The sequence below is a fragment of the Lepidochelys kempii genome, chromosome 21 (genome assembly GCF_965140285.1).
Source record: "Lepidochelys kempii isolate rLepKem1 chromosome 21, rLepKem1.hap1, whole genome shotgun sequence".
Classification (NCBI taxonomy): domain Eukaryota; kingdom Metazoa; phylum Chordata; order Testudines; family Cheloniidae; genus Lepidochelys; species Lepidochelys kempii.
The window spans coordinates 7353511-7372462 of record NC_136400.1 but is presented as its reverse complement, the minus strand read 5'-3'; the positions used below and the strand labels follow the sequence as shown (position 1 = coordinate 7372462).

Genomic DNA, 18952 nt, shown 5'->3' with positions numbered 1-18952 from the left:
CCCTAAACTTGTCATTGGTATATTCTTTAGTCTTTCCAAACCATTAACTCCTAGATACCAATCTAGAACTATCTCTGGCTAAACATGGAAGTTTTCTTGAATGTGTGCTACCTTGATTGTTCCTTGCAGGAACTTTTAGGTAAAACACGTACGTTTGAGTTCTGTCTTTGAAAGCTCTTAGCTGAGTTTTGCTTTCATGTTCAGTCTCTTTCATAAAGAGATGATTATTTTATTTTTTTAAATTTTTAGTTCACATCAGATGGCCTGCTGGTGGCAGGGAACTGCTTGACCAGGGAGCTTGAGTCACTTAGATGAGAAATATGTGGCTCTTACGTTTTGAAGGGTCCTTCTACTGACCCCTGCAATTTCAAAGATAATGAATAAAAACAGTGACTTCCCACAGGGGAAGTCTCAATTCCCAGGAGGATTCCATTGCAGGATGATGAGTAAAGGGTTTCTCCTCATTCTTTCTGTGTCCTTTGCAGTGTCTCAACCTCCCACGATTACAGAGCAGTCTGTGAAGGACTATATTGTAGACCCAAGGGATAACATCTTCATTGAATGTGAAGCCAAAGGGAACCCCATTCCTACGTGAGTGCATTTTAAAGTTCTCATGACCTTGAGGTCCTGCTATTTTTGAGATGCGGAAAAGTTTACTGATGTCAGCAAAAAGGGGAACCAGATCTAAAGACATTCTTGCACTGGACAACAGAGAGTCTTTCTGGGTACCTCGGGCCAAACTCTCCACTGGTGTAAATTGGCATAGCTCCATTGTACCAGCAGAGAATTGGGCTCCTTACCTTCCACAGTACAGAACTTAGCTATGGAATTTAGACCCTATGGTGACAAGGGCCATATAAATACCCAAATAGATTTAATGTGGGAATACACAAGGGGCGAAAGCCTGGCACACTCTATGGAAGAGCAACCAACTCCATGTCGTGTCTCTCTTATTAGATAGGAAAGTTAATGGGTCATACATTAAATGTAACTGTATTGTAGCTAGTAAGACTCTTCCTATGTGGTCATGGCACATGGTTACATAATACATGCAATGTCCAATGTTGGCAGTTTTTCTTGGACACGGAATGGGAAGTTCTTCAATGTGGCCAAGGACCCGAAGGTCTCGATGCAGCGCAGGTCGGGGACACTGGTCATCGACTTCCGTGGCGGTGGAAGGCCGGAGGATTATGAGGGGGAATACCAGTGCTCTGCTCGAAACCAGTACGGGACAGCGCTCTCCAGCAAAATCCTCCTGCAGGTTTCCAGTGAGTAATGCAAACTTGTCGCTCCTCTCTCAAGACTGAGCCAGGCAGTCTATAGCCTCAGGTAGTTGAGTGGCTCTGGTTTGGGTTAAAAAAATGTTTTCATGACATAGGGTTTGCAGAAGCTGGGAAGGAAATATTTGCCACGCAAATGCCACATCTGGCTTCACATCTGGTGGTATGTGTATCTGTTTCATTTTATTAATTCAGCCTTGCAAACAGACTAGAGATGTATAGTGGTGATAAAATACCCATTACCTGCATTGGCTGATAGGCTGATCTTCTTTTCCTTCCCTCCCACTCCTGTATCCAACAACCCAACTACAATAACTGTATCCTGTGTAACTTCTAATGGACCTGCCACTGTGGCATCTGGGCGCATCAGACACACAAACAACAATTGTAGCTGATCACAGTAGATAGCAATCTCAGCTGCTAGAGGAGGCCACATAGTCTGCTGGCTAGGAAGCGGAACAGAGAATCAGGAGACTCTTCCCTTCTATGCCACTAACCTGCTCTGCGACCATGCCCAAGTCACTTTGCCTCTCTATGCCCCAGTTTCCCCATATGTAATATAGGGGTAATAACGCCCGCCGTACAGAGGACGTTGTCGTGAAGCTTAATTCATTAGTCATGTTTGTACAACACTGAGAGACCCTCCAATATAAGTAGTTTTTGGAGGGTGAAATATCATTATGGAGCAGGAACACATGGACCCTGCAAGAAACCTGTGTGTATAAAAATAAAATTGCATCAGGGCCTTTCCACTGAAACCAGGCCAGGTCCTCGGAGAGGGCGATGTGATTTAAAAAACAAATCTCTCCCAGTGTATTCCCTTCAGCTCAATGTCTGCTATGTCTCTCACATCTTCTGATTGCAGGGTCTCCCTTGTGGCCAAAGGAACATTTGGACCTCGTAGAGATCGATGAAGGATCCCCACTGACTTTAAAATGCAACCCACCCCCTGGGCTGCCACCTCCTGTTATCTTCTGGATGAGCAGCTGTAAGTTAGGACAGTGGTTGGGTGGCCAAGGCTCCCTGAACTGTTCATTTCAGTGAGGGAAATCTTTTGACCGATCGCAATATGTATTTTAATGCAGAACTTCAACCTCCCCCCGCCCCTGTTTTAATTACAGCAGAGCTGATGCTTTCTGGCGTAGCCCAAGTGTTCTCAATGTCCTATTTTTTGTTTTGTTTTGTCCTGTGACCCACAAACTGGTGAGAAAATCATGTCCCAACCCACCCTCCTCTGCAGGCAGGAATTGTGGGGGTTAGATCATGGCATGAGTTTTTAGCCACTTTGTGGTTCACAGGTTTTAAAAAGGTTGGAATGGAAAGGAGGGGAGGGATTGGCTGGGAGCTGAAGCTGGACAAATTCAGACTAGAAATAAGGTGCACGTTTTTAACAGTGTGGGTAATTAACCATTGGAATCACTTACTGAAAGTGGTGGGGGATAGGATGTTTTTGCAAGAGGATCTGTTCTGCTTCAATCGCAGCCTGTTAGACATGAAGCAGGGAAGTCCCATGGCTGATGTTATGCAGGAGGTCTGACTAGGTGACAATGGTTTCTTCTGACCTTAAAATCTATGAAACCATAGGGGTTCGGTGCTGTGAGGGTAGGATGGGGAGCTGTTGCTCTGGGGGTAGCTGGGTGAAGGGAGTGTAGGGGGCCAGTGCGTGCTGCTGGATGGAGTAGCGGGCCTGCGATTTGGCCCAAGAAGGTGAGCCTCTGCTGTAACCAAGCATGGGGATGGCAGCAGCTTGAAAACAAAGCTACGGGGCAAATCACTTTTTACAACGATAGGAAGTGCCTTGCTCGTACATGGAGCTAGCTCTTTAAAATCCCTCCCATCCCACGTCATTGGTTCCATTGGAAATCAGTGAATTCTTATAATCAAACAGAATCCCTTCCAGCCAGCCAGGGGGACTGTGTATTGCTCTAAAGTCTATGAGGGGCATGGCAGCCTCAATATTCATATTTTGTTTCCTTCATGGAGTGTTTCACGCCACTAATTACAAGAACTAGTTTGTACTCATCAGCTCTTGCTGGACTTGGATGACTCTGCCTCAATTATGCATTTGCTGCCCCCCTCCAGATGCTTTGCCAGAAGACGCACCAGTTGTTTGAAGGCAGATGTTAAGACGTCCAGCAGTGCAGTGGCTTTTGTTTTGAATTCCTGTTTTCTCTCTCTCAGCCATGGAGCCAATCCACCAAGACAAGCGCGTCTCCCAGGGCCAGAACGGCGACTTATACTTCTCCAACGTTATGCTGCAGGATGCCCAAACTGACTACAGCTGTAACGCGCGCTTCCACTTCACCCACACCATCCAGCAGAAAAACCCTTACACGCTCAAGGTCCAAACCAGTAAGTGTCGCTTTGACCTGTTGGGCTGGTGCTTCTTTAAGTTTTTCCGCAAGGGCTCCCCTCTGGATCGTGCTGGCAGTATCCTGCAGAGAAGGCATTCTGTGCAGCTCTGAGATCTCTCTGGGGGAGGGCGCTTCCTTCCATGACAGGGTTTAGAATAACCTAAGAATTGGTGGTTGAAGGTCAATGTAGCAGTTGGACCAATAACCTAAAGGCAGGGTATTGATGTCTCTCTAATGCTTCAGAACTTCACTGCTAAGCAGGCCTATAATTCATGCTATAACTGTGTGTGTGTGTGTGTGTGTGTGTGTGTTAACCCAAAACCAGCTTCAACAGAGATGAGATGTGTCTGCGCTTTGTAGGGGAGCTTTTATATACATAGTTAGTGGGAGATCAATCTGTTTAGTTTCCAGGCTTCATATGTGAGTAATATCCTGGGTTTGCTCAGAGCTGCTCTTGATGACCCCAGGGTTAGGGTTATTTCCTGTGCTGTGGACCTCAGTTCTTTTACATTTGCATTGCATCTCCACAGAACTTCCCTAAACAAGTCTGAATTAATACAGAAATATATGCAAGAATACGGTAATGAGCCCCGGGCAGCCAAGGATCCTTAAAATGTGCTGGATGCAATTTTGTTCTTGGTGCTATCTCATTGAGATTTCACTACTGTAACTGAGAGCAGAATTATACTGGGCCCAAATTCAGATCCATTCGAAGTTGGTGCAACTCCTTTGATTCCACTGGAGTTTCACTTGCTTAGGCCTGGCCTGAATTTAAGCCTATTGTTGCTCTTATTGGGTAGGGAAGATATTGTGCTTGTGAACACTGAGGCGACTGGCACATGTAGTCTCCTCGTTTAACTCATGAGCTGCACGGCACAGGGCTAAATTATTTATAAACAACGATCTATTGTTTAGCTGTGAGACTCCCACTTACGTTAACAGGAAAATTGACCCTATGGAGCCCAAGCGATTGCATCGAAAACTTGTGCTGGGCTTGCAGGTGACCTCAATTTCAACCCAGAGAATGGCATTCTCTCTAGGGGCAAGAGGAGCCCGTTTATAATGCACTCTAACTACATAATGAGAAGTCTCCTGAGAAGACATTGAAGCTGGAGATGGACAAACCAGATTATGTTTCTAATCTCATTGAGAGACCTTTGCTGACTGCAAAATCCTTTCTCCACTGCAGTGATAGTAGGCTAGACAGTCCTGGATTTGTTTCTGAATATTTATTTTGTTTCTAGGTATAAGGGATGCACATCTATCTAGTAACTCAGTATGTCAAAGAGCCAAGGGATGAGATGGAGAGTATACATGCTAGTTCCTGGCACCAGTATTCTCTTCTGTGGTCTAAAAGTAGATTGGTTGATGGAGGAAGGCAGGTCTCCAATGCTGATGGATTTCACGGGGGTCTACTGGAGGAAATTTGGAGCGAGATCATAGTTCTGATCACCAGCGGATGTGGAAATTTTGTAAGGGAGGGAGTAAGAGAGAGAATGAAGACAGGAGATAATATTTAGTTGTAAACCTGCAAGGCAGGGACTGTCGGTTGCTATGTATATGTATAGCACCTAGGACAATCTCGGTTGAGGCAAGCATAATGTCACATCAGTTTGAGAGCAAGAAGCTTAGCTGCTCCCTGTGTACGTTTACACTGTGGTGTAAATTGGAGTATAAATCTAAAGACCGAAGAAGGCCTAAGACTTTGTAACTATAATTCGAGGGGGAGAGATGATCAAAGAAAGTGGGCCTGGTGTTTGAAAACGCCTGATCAGGGCAGGCTCTCCCAGATGCTGCTCTGTATAAAGAAATAGCAGTGAGAGCAGCATTACCCGGCTGCAAGTCTAATGCAGAGAGAGTTCAGGGCTATACACTGTGGGAGTTAGGAGAAGGACCCACAACCAATGGTTTGCTGTGTATTTCTGTTCTCATTAAATTGGACAATGAACATCCCAGGTAGAAACAGCTAACGTTATACCTCTCTGCATAGCTTCACCTTGCAAGTTTGCCCCTTGTCTCAGTTCAGAGTCAGCAGAAGCTGAGTCCAATCCCTCCCTGCTGCCCATTTGTTTCCTCAACAACGTCTCCATTCCGTCTCCTTTTTATTTCAACCTCCCTGTTGCAGCAGCTTGGCAGCTTTTCCCATAGCCAGAGAGTCTGCATTTGAAAGCCTCCGCACACCCTTCCAGGAGCAGCCAGCAGACGCGAGAACTTGGAATGGTACAGCACGCCTTGAACACGTGATTGGAGGTCATGTTATGCTAGGCAAGCAGCCACCGAATTAGAGGAACAGGAGCTCTGTTAAAGAAGCATTTGCCATAGTTTGAGAGGAGGAGGAATATGGCTTTTCAATAGGTACCATGCTACACATTGTGGAATAGCTCGAGCGTATTTAGAGCTCTGCAAAGTGAGAGGAGAACACTGCCAGAGCCGGATGGTAGGGCTCGACTGTGATCTCACATCAGTGTATGTTGAAATTAGTGGAGCCCCAGTACGGCATAAAACTTGACATGAGAATCAAAACAGGCAGAGAGCATTCTACCTGCTTTGTTGTGCTCTCTCCCCCATGTGGGCTTAGGAATAAGACTGAGGTGAGCTGGGCCGTAAGTATTTAGTGACTGACAAAGGCTAAGTACATAGATTCTTGGCCGATTGATGGGAATAGTCACAGATGAATAACATTCAGATAAATTATCCACTTACACAGATGGTCGAAGAATGAAAACATTGAGCTGCAAAAAAAGGGCCAGGTTCTCAGTTGGTGTAAATGGGTGTAGCAGCACCAAAGACAATGGAACTGGGCTCGTTGGCACCAGCTGAGGATGTAGCTGTATATATTAATAGACTGAAGGAAAGAATGTGCAGAACAAACTATTGATGAATTGACAAGCTCTAAGAAGTCTATGCTTAGCTGTAAACGCTAACCCACATAGGATAGCTATTCTTCATCTAGATATCTCTACAGCATCCATTCTCTCAGGTCCTTTAAAAGGCTCATTAAGGCTGCTGCACTGTGGCTTCCAATTATACTGGACTCTCTCTTAAGTCTTCCCTTGGAAATGTCGGCTTTATTATATCATGCAAATTTCATCCCAAAAGCCCCCTGGAGGCCCCTGAATAGAAGGTGGACTGAAGTTCTAATTTTCTGGCTGTTACGATAATAAATTCTTTGTATATATCACATTCAAAGAGGTTGAATTTAGGTGTGGTTTTTGGTTTTTTTTTGTCTAAAGCTGTTGAGAGATATGTGCCTTATGGGTGTTGGCTACTTTTAAGAAATGAGTAATCTAACTGTTGAAAATGTTTACATTAAATTTCCATTATTTACATTCCATATGGGAGGGAAGAAAATTGCCCCTGCAGTTTGTAAAAATTCAGTAGAAAGATAAGGCTGTACTTTTTCCTGTAGTGGACTGAGGTAGGACTGCATTCTTGTTCCAAACCTAATCCCACTTGATTCGTGTAGCTCTTGGACCCCTGATGAGTCATCTTAACCCTTCCAAAACAGATGATGTATGTTGTTGATGTTTAAGCTTCAGGGCAGTGACTCTTCTTGTAACCAATGTACCCAGTTTTTAAATGTTCTAAAACTTTCTGTTCATTAGATGATGTCGTAAGATGGCTGTGTAGCATCTCTTTTTAAAATCTGATCACTCTTAGCAGATCCCAAATCAGCATTTAATATAAGATACATTTTAAAAATGTGAGGACAGAACCTAAGGTGGTGTATATCAGCATTGTTCATTGGAGCAATGCTGATTTACCCCAGCTGTGGATCTTGGCCCATGTTTCTAGCTATTATCCAGCAATCCTGTAATGCCAATTAATGTTCTTCATAAAATAGAGTTGTTAGATTTGAGTGCCTGTCACCGACTGATGGATGTGTGTTAATGAATAGTGGATTTTTATGAGACACAATGCACTTTAAAATACTTTTAATTAAAAGGATTTTACAGTTAACTACTTTTAAATCCTAATTTTGTTAATTTTTATCACACCTTTCTGTGTGGTTGTGCTGTGGCTTAGCCAACCTATGTTTTATATGGACATAAAATAGCAAGAAACATGCTTCCCTCATGTGTTCAAGGAATCAAGAGCAAAATAGCCACTTGTCTCACATTGGAACTGGATTTTTCAAAGATACAGACACTCTCTTTATACCAAAAGAATCAAACACTTAAATTGCAGAAAGTGTTTATGAAACCTTTAGTTGATATTTTATTTTTATATTTTGTTTTGATTCTACATCTTGTAGGAATGAAGCAGTCCTTTCTCCTTTCATTGCTGTCTTATGTTGCTGTTTGTTTCTTTCCGGACTGTTGTTCTTTTCGGAATATTTTGTGTGCTTGTGTTGCATAGCTGCAGTATTTTTACGTTTCCAAAATCATTTTGTGTTCTGGTCTTGGTATTTCATTCCTGCTTTCTTGCGTTCCTCCGTTACGCCTTCCATTACTCAGTGCTTGCTTTGTTGCCTTTGGTGCGCTCATGTTCTTTTGTTTATTACAGAGAATCCCCATAATGAAACGTCTTTTCGAAATCACACTGACATGTACAGTGGTGAGTCAACACTGACTTCTGGAGAACTTCATGTTCTAACTCCTTTCTACCTAACCCAACTTACTCTTGTGTTAACACCCACTAGTTGGTCGTTGAAACTGACAAGGCAATTGAGCGAACAAGTTAGCAATATTTATATATATATATATATGCACCTACACACCATATATATGTAGTCCTGTTCTGATTTTGTACTTATAGTTTCAACTTAATCAATACTGCACATGGAGGGGAGAAAACCCCCTAAAATATCATACAGTGTCCAAATTATTGAAAATTAAAGCTGATCAATTATCTGAACCCTCAGATTAGGGACATTTGGATTAATTGAGTATGAACCAAAACAAAGCCCAAACAACAAGGAGGTTTGGCCAAATTGAATCCAAATCCCCATTTCTACTGCAAATAGGATCCCCTTTCCAAAGAGCAGAAAACTTAAAAAGAAAATCCAATATTTCTCACCATTCAGAAAGCGCATCTATTATATTTGCAGCTAAATGTAGGCATTGAGAAGGGAAAAGAAATGTATGGTTTTCTGAAAAGTATGGTAATGTGTTTCTTTGTAGTGGTGTTATGCATGTTTTGAATGCTTTTTGAAGATTCTTTCTCTACCCTTTGTCTGAGCAGAAAAACTACCTCAGGAGAATACATTTGTTGGGGGAAGCCCACAGCATACTCATAAATTATGCTTCAGAGGCACAATTGCTGAGCTCCCCAGGGCATGATCTTCCTTCTGAAATAAATTGAGAGTGTCGTGGAAGTGATGTGATAATGTAAATAATAGTGGGGGGCCACGGTGGGTTTATTTCATTCAGTGGTGTAGTGAGGGAGGATGTTTGCATAAAGTGCTGGAAACTGGTTCATAACAGTCTTTGTAAGCTCCGGCAGATATACCCCAAGATATTGCTGCTGAGGAAGTGGGAGGATGTGCCCAAATGCAGTGAATTCAGAGTATGCCTTTCATGGTTATGTTTGGGCTGCTCTGGGGGAGAATGTCCCCAGTGCTGGTGCAGCCTGTATCATTCCCCCCTCATGAGACTATTCAGGGATGAAACTGACTCCAGAATAATGAGAGAGATTCCATTTCCTCTGAAACCATAAGAGGACTTTTGCTTAACACAGGGGACTGCGTTCTGCCCGCAGATATGCACAGGCAAACCCTAGTGGTGTCCTCACGCTCAGGTAGCTAGAATGCAAAGGTTCTCCATGCTTTCAGTCTAAGCACTCTTCAGACCCTCTCTCCTCAAGGTGTCTTGCTTTGCACTGCCTGAGCAGAGGGAGGACAGACCTTTCACCCCCTAGCTAAGGAGAACCCTGCCATTGGGGAGTCCCTTTTAGGCATACAGCCAGCATAGCTGACTCTTATGCTAAAGCTCTTATCCTCCCCCTCTGCATCCCGCAGCAGGATGTGCATTGCAGGAGAGAGAGACACTGTCTCGTACAGTTCCTTGGTGCCTGGCAGAGCAGCCCCCAGTGCATTCAAGGCTGGGCAGGAAATCAGGGAGCAGTAACCAGGTCACTAGTGGCCCCAGCACCACATCTGCTGCACCTAAGTTGAGTGCAGCAGAGAATCTGGACCAAAGAAGGCCTGCCACCTTATAATCAGATCGCCATTTCATTGTCATCAACCAAAGGAGGAAAATAGCAGTAATATGGGCATGTTATTGTGACGCTATCATCCTACTAATGGCTTGGAGAATTATCTAGATCAGAAAGGTAGCAAAGCTCTGCAAAGCAGGTGAATTCCAAATCAGGTAGAAGCTTTGCACTATCAGGAAGAATAGGGAATACTGCTGCTTAAGCAATTGAAAATCTTGCAGGGTTTTTTTTGGCAACATATTGCCTGACTGCAGAAGTCTAAGCAAGTTGGATAAAATCTTGCAAGAGTATTGAAATGCGCTTTCTGCCATGATTTGCTGCCAAATGAGATGGCCAAGAGAGGATTCACATCCCCCACCCCTTTTGTATCTCCCTGTATGAGACTTGCTGAGAGTTCTCTGAGTAATAGGGGTGCCGTATGGGCGAGGGAGGGAACTCATTCTTGAAATGTGGATTTTTTTGTTTGAGTGAAAACTGTCTCAAGAACTATTGAGGGGGATTTGGCATGTTAGAAACCCAGAACGGTGCTGGCAATGTAAACACCCTGCTAAGCAAGTAGCAGTGTCAGAAGATATGCTGTGTTTAACTGAAGTCAGGGATGCCCTTGAAATGGGAGAAGACTAGTTATGCCCAGTATGGATGGCTTTGAATGGTCAAGAGTGAAATTAGCTCCAATAGGAGCAGTGGTTGTTACATAAACTGATTCAAGTCTCCATACGATGGAAGTAGAAGGAGATTTCTCCTCTGTGCCTGTGAGTAGGTATAAATCCATGGGAAAATGGAGACAAAATCCTATAGAGAATTGTCCTTTAAAATGTATCTGATTAATACTCATTGGCTAATGAAGCTGGACAAATGCCATTTAAATAAATAGAAGTTTGAATTTCTAAGTGAATCCCTTTACACTGTTTGCACCATTTTTGTGTTCACTCTCCTCAAATAATCTAGGGACAGAGATTTTTCTGCCAGGAAGGTAACACAAGAGGAACAGAATTTTGAATTCGTCTCTGTGAGTTTCCGCACAGGAAAACTGAATCTAAGGGTCCCTCTGCACTTTGACCTGGGGATTGTAATTTCCAGCCCATGTAGATGTCTGCACTTTAGCTCTGAGTGACCTAGCCACAGTGGCATTCCCTGAGTACATTCCTGCCCAGGACCATAGGTTCTGGGGGCAGCTAGCCCATTGTCCTGTCCAAGCCATTGGTATTCCTAGTGAACTAGCACCTGAGCTGGACGTCATATCTCCAGCTTGAAGTGTAGACATGCCCCAAGAGTTAAGCTCCTCCAATCAGGGGAAAAGAAACATATTAGGTGACCTTGTGTGTCCAATCCAACAGCTCTAACTTTCCATGCCAGACCCTCCCAATCAACTGTAGACAAGTGAACTACAGACCAAGAATTGTTCTTAGAAATTACTCTGAAAATTTATTTTAATAACTAATCGATTTGAGAAAATCATGCTAAATTAGCGAACAGAAAAATGTGTCTAATTAGTCATTCAAATTGGATTATTTGCCCAAACCAGTTTCATGTAAAAAGTAAACCTGCAGAGAAAAGTTTTATAGCTGTAACGTCTTTCTGCAGTGCAAATTGCCATAAGTAAAAGTCAGGCACTTGGCTGGACGTGACTGCAGAAACTTTAGGGATACTTTTAAATGGCTATTCAAAATTTGGGGAAGGAAATGGAGGAGGACCTGCTGCACTTCTGGATCCTTAGCGCAGGTTTCATTGTACTGGAGTAACTGAGTTAACACCAGTCACGTATATGTGTTGGCTTTTTTCCCCTTCCTCCACCTCCTCCCCTCACCTTCTGTTGATCCTTAGAGTCAAAAGAGACCCATCTGCTCCAGCCTACTGTATAAACCCCTTCCTGCTGCCAAGATTACCACCAAATAGCAGATTTTTGAAGGCAGCCGGAGCAGTTTTTATAGGGCTCTCGATTACGGCATGTGGACTCAGATCAAAACTTTGTGCCATAGCATCTAGCTGTGGTACTTAGGTTCCCATGTTGGGTGCACAAACCTGCATCCCTTATTCATGCAAGGAGTTCCATTTGCATCAGTGGGTTTCCTTGCATGAGTAAGGGCTATGTATGAGAGGGAAGATTGCCAAGGTGACTGCTCAGTAAATGGAACATCCAGCTGCACCATGAACGTCCATAGGGGTTCAGGAAGAACAGTAGCTGGACATAAAGCAATGCCCCATTCAGATGAACAAGGGATGTGCATACCTCTTAGTGCTGTGTCTGAGTTTGTATACAGGCTCAATGAGACAGCAGTGGATAGCCCTCCTTTGACAGCCAGAAGGGCTAGCACCACCACTTAGTATTAAATAGCTCTTAGCTCTTGAAGAATACAACAGAAATTGTAGCAAAACCCTAAACCCAGACCCATTGGCCCTCCCCTGGCACATATTTAAATTGCTGCCCCCTCTATGGATAACTCCCCGTCTGCAGAAGCATAAAAGGTAGTGGAAAGCATCTGCTCCTGAGACACATGCATCAGTCCAGTTAACAGGACATGTGTATCCACATCCGAGCCGCAAAAATAGTCTACAGATATCGGTGGATTTGCAGGGCTGTAGATACAAAATTTGTATCCGCATCTGATCCGCACAAATGGGCCGTGGATTTGCAGGGCTCTAGCTGTGCACCAGGGAGGGAATGGATGCTCCAGCATCTTCTGAATGCTTAGATGACCACCAGCTGAGATCCTGTCACATTCTAAAGTCCTTGGCAACCTCCTCAGCAGCCCAGTGTTAGAGAAAGCTTGTGCAGAGCTTCCCACTAGTACAGCCCGTGGACAGTGTGTTGGGATGGAGATTACACGGCAAACTTGCCATGCGTGTGCTACAGCGAAGCTGCTGGAAGCTGCTTCCTCTCCCCTCCCCACAACAATGTCCACTGTATGCGACCATGCCGGAGGCAGGAGCTGCCAACAGAGCAGCTCTCCGAGGAGCCAGATATCTATGTCTATGCTACCTTGCATGTGGATCCTGAGAATTGCAGTTAGACACTGAACAATCACGGGAGCTGACCTGTTATTGAAGGAAGCAGCTAAAGAGTAGAGGGGTGTTTTCATCCTGATATTTGGGGCGTGGCATTATATGCATATACGAAAAGCTTCATTATTGTCAAACTTCGCTATCAGGGGTCTCCTAAAAATCCCACCAACTTTCATGCAGTTAGAGCCCTGATGCAGCAGTGCCTGCCCCCACATCTCCCCCAGAGCTGGTGACCAAAAGAACACCTTGCTTCAATTTCCATTCCTCTGCATCTCTCTTAGATCACACCCACCTGCAACCCAGCTAATAGAAGAGGGGACACCTGTTACCATTTGCAATAAACCTAAAATATTTATGTTCTGTCTGCTTTGAATATTAAATTACAGAACAGCCAATTGGAACCATCCTCAAAGCCTCTGATTAGAATCCCAGATGCCAAATGCTTACACTTGAACTCTCCCTAGGGTTTTTTCTCCTGGGTCAGATCCAAAACGTTAGCGAGGGTCAGTATTTTCAGTTCTGATGCAGTTAAAATTGCAGCAGGTGCATCTTCTGAAACTTTACCCTAATACGGTGGAAATGTAATAAGATCAGGGTCCGATCTTAGGGTAAAACTGTTATGGGAGCAATTCCTGAGATTATCATCATCATGTAATCCAGACCTGAATGCTAGCCACATATCCGTCTTGAACCTAAACCCCAGGCTGATAATGAGTAAATGGCTATCGTCTTCTCAAAGCCTATTTAGTGGGTGGGCTTAAAGTGTCTGTATGTTGGTTTCCCTTTCAGTAAAAGGGAGATGATGATATTTAACATCCTTTGTAAAGTCCTTTGAGATCTCTGGATGAGAAGTGCTATATAAGAGCTAAGTATCATCATTATTAACATTCTACTAGTTGGAAAGATTCACCGGTGCCAGAAATTTCTTGCCTTTAAGATAAGGAACTCCACTGGAAATGATTATTTCAAACCAGTGGAAAACTTTTTAAAGGTGGCTCGCTGTACAGAAAGCAAATAGATACAGCTTCTAAATGTGTATCTAACTCCTCTTTCAAGGTTCTTAGTAGAAATTAAATGTTCTGCAAGCTGTTTCCAAATTTTAAAATCTGTAAGGTTAATATATGAAAAAAATAAAAATGCCTTTGATTAGCACTTCAGTGCTTGGGGCTGCGGGTACTGGAGTTACGTGGTTGTTTTAAACTATCCTGATCACGCCTCCTTGAGGTTTATTTTGTATAGATGAACAATGGTGGCAATAACGGGTGTATGACTAGCAGAGCAGGTATAAAAATCCACTTCCAATTTATTTATTTATTTATTTCCATGTTCCAACCAAAGAAATGGACTGAGACTTTTCTAGCAGGCTGACATTTTCTGTCTGTCACTGTCCCCACAAATCTGGAATTGGAAGTTTATGTCTGCCTGGAATGATTTCTGCAGCACCCTAATGTTAAATGGCAAATGTTTATCAGATGTACTAAGACAGAACCTTATTATGAGCTCCCCAGTGTGTCTGTAGGGTGCTTTAAAAGAACTGGGAAAGGATACTAATTTCCCTTCCTTTATTTTTTAATTGTCATCATTAATATATGGCTGGTAAAATTGCTTGTATTGCTTCTCTTCCCTGACTGGTACCTTCCCTGGCTCCCGAACAAACAAAATACTTGTTGAAGTGAGACATGCACCCTGTTTAGACATATACCATACAGTGATTGCCATGAAAATGAACATTTGCCTACTGAGTAGTGTCAAAGAGGACGTATTTCCCACATCTCTCTGTGTAAAATAGGAAATACCTGCAGAAATGCTGTTACCATGGCGTGGTAGCTGTAGACAAGTATTGCCTTCATAACACCAGCCACTATGTTTGCAACCTCGCCTTCATACGCTAGTGTTGGGCTGGTATTGTAGGGCTGCCTTAACTAGGAAAGGGAGCTTATCAAGTGGTAAGAAAGAAGTTAAATATGTGTATCTGTCTACGTCATTGGTAAATGAACTGTATCGTCAAGGTAAGGTCATGACTTGTACGTGGTGGTAATCCATTAACCGAATAATTGACTAACCGTCTCACCAGCACTTGTTGACCATTAATCATTTTGTATTTTAAAAGTCATGTGATGTGTGTGCGCAGCTGTGGTGTGGTAGGCTCAGAGCCAATTGGGAAGCTGTGGTTTGGGCTGCAGGTAGCTTTTCTTTTGAGGGGTCTGATCACAAACCTTTCCTGATGTCTTAATGGAGTGAACGCCACAAATTGTTTTCCCTTGTCATCCCAGTCCCTCCCCTTAAGAAACAAACAATAAAAAACAGTTACTAGCCTGTCAGATAGGATGCTCCTCAGATATGTGTGATCCTACGGGTACCACAGAATCCCCCCCCTCTTGCTCTCACAGGCACATACTGGGCATAACTGACTTGAGCTGTATTTCTGATGTGTGCTGGTTATTGAGCTAAAGAATCTTTTGGGTCAGAGGGGGCCAGCTACTTCCACTCCTACTCATCCATCATAGCAGAGTTGGGCCCATTATCCCTTTCTAACTCAACACCTCCTCTAGCCTTGAATGTCTCCCATTGTTGATAATCCATCACCTACCCTTGGCCATTTTGTTCCACTTCCACTACTGCTGTTCTGAGCCCATTGCATCTTATGTCCTCATGGTTGTAAGTTAATAACTACAATCATCTTTAACAGAAAGACCTTTATGTATCTGTAGACAGTGGTCATGTCTCTTCTCAGTTGCCTTCTCTCTAACCTTTCCCTAGTTCCCTTAAACTTTCCTCTTAGGTTGCCTTGTCTAATTGTTTGTAGTTTTTGTCACTGTCCTCTGTGCTCTCCAATTTCATTTTGTTTTTTAAAGAACGATACCCATTTTAGGCCTAAAAGTTACCAAATAGAGCAGAATAATCACCTCACCCTTATTACAGGCCTCGACAACACTGTCACTCCAACTTATTTTCATGCTCATACCCACATCCTCTTGTGTGGTACTACTGCCTGGCCAGTATAGTAAAAGCCTCCATTTGTGTGTTGGATTACTGTGTCCTACATGAAGCACTTTGTCTTTTGTTATTTTAAAATCTCATTTGATTTCAGCCAACTTCTCCTTCCAAGATTCTACTGTGTTTTAATTCCGTCCACCAAATTGTTTGTGAGCTCTACCGCTTCAGCTCCAATTAATCTACAAAATTAAGTAGCGTACTCGTCTACTGCATCAAAATCCTATTGAGGCCTGGATCAAATCCTACAGTCCTTATGCAGACAAAATTCCCACTGAGCAGCCAACAGGGGTCTTGACTGGATAAGGATGAAAGGAGTTGGCTTATACTGAAGTATCAGATCCAGAACACACGCTAGTAGAATACAACTCAGTATCTCTTCCTAAACTAACCCTAAATTGTTAATCTTGTTTCTGAGCTGCACTTTTGTTTTAGCCAGTTTTATACCTGTTCATATAGTGATTCCATGTCAGTCTCGTGTCTCTGGTTTCCTTATGGAAATGGTATATGGAACCATGTCAGATGCCCAACTACAGATGAGATTTTGTACACTCTGTCCACAGAATTTCCTTTAACAACTTTTTTCTTTGTTAACCATATCAAAGAGAGAAATTAAGGGCCAAATTCTGCCCTAATTTACACTTATCCGGCCAATAGACCACGGTAGGGTCTTGCACTGGGATAACTGAGGGGATCATCCAGCAGTGCACTTAAGCATGTGTGTATGCAGTGATGCTAAAGTTGCACATTTTCTTAAGTGCTTTGCCGGATCAAGGCCTGAATGCCAAATCTGGCCTTAATTTGGTTTGGCACGGATTGTATTTCATAACCAACATTGCTTAAAATTCATCATCAGATTTCCCTCTAGATGCTTTGAGTTGGAGCACTTTATTAATTGGACATAATTCCTTCTGCGCTCAGTGTGTTGGCAAACCCTCGTGTAGCAACTGGTCCCAGAACACTGACGGAAGGGAAGTTATGTGGTTCTATTATGGGTTCGTTCAGTTTGATGTGGAACATTGGTGCATCCACATGAATCCAAGTAGAACCAGCTTTATTGGGATGATGGTCTGATGACCTACTACAGTCCTGCAAGATGGTCGTGAAAACCAGCTAACTTAGTAAAGTACCGTGTGCACTCATGATGCTGCAGATACTTTCTTCCCCTGTTGCTATATCGCTTCTCTCCACTCAGGCAGCTCTGTGTATTGCTGGTAGAAACGGCATGGAGGAGGAGATTTTAAAAGTGGTCTGTTTTTTTTTTTTCTGCTGATTTCAGCCCGAGGGGTTATGGAAACGACCCCCAGCTTCATGTATCCCTACGGGACCTCAAGCAACCAGATAGTGCTGAGAGGGGTGGACCTCTTACTCGAGTGCATTGCTTCAGGAGTGTACGTACCACTTGCCCCAGGAGGGAGGGGGAATGGTTTCTGGCATCTCCTTATCTGTTCTGCTCTGGGTAGTAAGCAAACTGTACAGTCCCTGATGCTCCACTTTTGCTATTCACTTCAGTGAAAGTAGGATCCAGTCCACGGTGTCTTGCTCCCCAATGGAAGGACCGGTAACTGCAAATGTCCTATGGGCAAGAGGTGGAAAGATGCATCACAAAAGTGGAAGCGGGTGACACTATGTTTCTGTTTTCTCTGTGTTGGATCAGTTTCCTTTTATTTGTCCACTTTGGGGATGTAGTGACACATGAAACAGTGTCCTACCAAATATAGGGAAACAGGCCCCACTGTAGTCCTTGTGAATGCCCAACTGGCCAGGTCTGGCTACAGGAGTGTGCACCAGCTAAAACTATGCAGAAGAGATTGAGTAGTATCCATGAGCCAGAAATTCACTCCTAGTGGTGTTAGTGAAGGTCAGGATCCTTGATCAAGATCCTGGTGTAAGTCAGGAGGGCAGGAGAGTGAGTCATCTGTGGAAACCATTGGGCGGATAAAATCTAAGGGGACTGGTTTAAGTGGTTCTGAATTTGGAGGAATCTCATAGATTCATAGATATTAAGGTCAAAAGGGACCATTATGATCATCTAGTCTGACCTCCTGCACAACGCGGGCCACAGAATCTCACCCACCTACCCACTCCTGCGAAAAACCTCTCACCTATGTCTGAGCTATTGAAGTCCTCAAATCATGGTTAAAAGACTTCAAGGAGCAGAGAATCCTCCAGCAAGTGACCCGTGACCCATGCCTCATGCTACAGAGGAAGGCGAAAAACCTCCAGGGCCTCTTCGAATCTGCCCTGGAGGAAAATTCCTTCCTGACCCCAAATCTGTTTGTTTCCTGTACAGTACATGTCTTGACGAGCCTCCTCTCAGATATGACCCCTAATCTGTCCTCCCCTCCTTAGACCAGCACCAGATATCATGTGGTACAAGAAAGGAGGAGAGCTCCCAACGGACAAAACCAAGTTGGAAAATTTTAACAAGGCCCTTCGCATCACCAACGTCTCTGAGGAAGACTCTGGGGAATACTTCTGCTTAGCGTCCAACAAAATGGGCAGCATCCGCCACACTATTTCAGTGAGAGTGAAGGGTACGTCATTTTTTATCCTACCATTCAAATTACTTGAGCCGTTAGAATTCCAGAGCCATGGGGAGGGTGAGAGGGGGCTGTTCTTGTTTGTTCAGACCTATGCTAATGGGATAATCTGTGCTTTGCGGAACTGAGATGGATGTTTGCCTATACCCACACACCTTTGCATCTCAACCAGACTGATCTCCTGATCCAGGTCCTCAGCTGGTGAAAATCAGCATAGCTCAGTGGATATTTTTTTTAAATAGAGCTACATTAATTTACATCATGCAGTAGAAAAAAATTCTTCTGCTGTTTTTTTAGCTCACGTAGGAGTGCATGGTCATCCCGCCCCATCCATCTCAGAGGGAGGCCATGCCCCCTCATGCTCGGGTCTCTCCCTAGGCCAAGATTGTTGGGAGATTAGCAGCCTCTGAGGCCCTGGCCCTCAAGGCTGGGCCAAGTGGCCGGTAGTCCAGGGCTCTGGCCTCAGGCAGGGCAGAGCAACCAAGTGTTTATAGGCTCAGGCTGTCAGGCAGGGCAGAGCCCGCAAACAGTCTAGGGGCTCAGGGAAGTCTGACATCCTTGTTCTGGCAGACAAATGTAGGCCTCTAGGCCTAAGGTCGGGAGGCTGCCACTCCAGGGTTGG

General features: G+C 43.9%; 1 protein-coding gene across 34 annotated transcripts in view; it reads left to right on the top strand.

Moving 5' to 3' along the window:
* NFASC (neurofascin) overlaps positions 1–18952 on the top strand; it is a 187617-nt gene that overhangs the window by 87174 nt on the left and 81491 nt on the right. For 28 of the 34 annotated variants that reach the window (XM_078849742.1, XM_073319995.2, XM_073319990.2 and 25 more), the window contains 7 exons: positions 486–591; positions 1072–1268; positions 2146–2268; positions 3462–3632; positions 8141–8191; positions 17067–17178; positions 18140–18324. In XM_078849742.1, the coding sequence (XP_078705868.1) occupies positions 486–591; positions 1072–1268; positions 2146–2268; positions 3462–3632; positions 8141–8191; positions 17067–17178; positions 18140–18324 (945 nt within the window). The remainder of the gene's footprint in view (positions 1–485; positions 592–1071; positions 1269–2145; positions 2269–3461; positions 3633–8140; positions 8192–17066; positions 17179–18139; positions 18325–18952) is intronic. The other 6 variants (XM_078849746.1, XM_073319994.2, XM_073319993.2 and 3 more) reach the window with 1 other exon arrangement.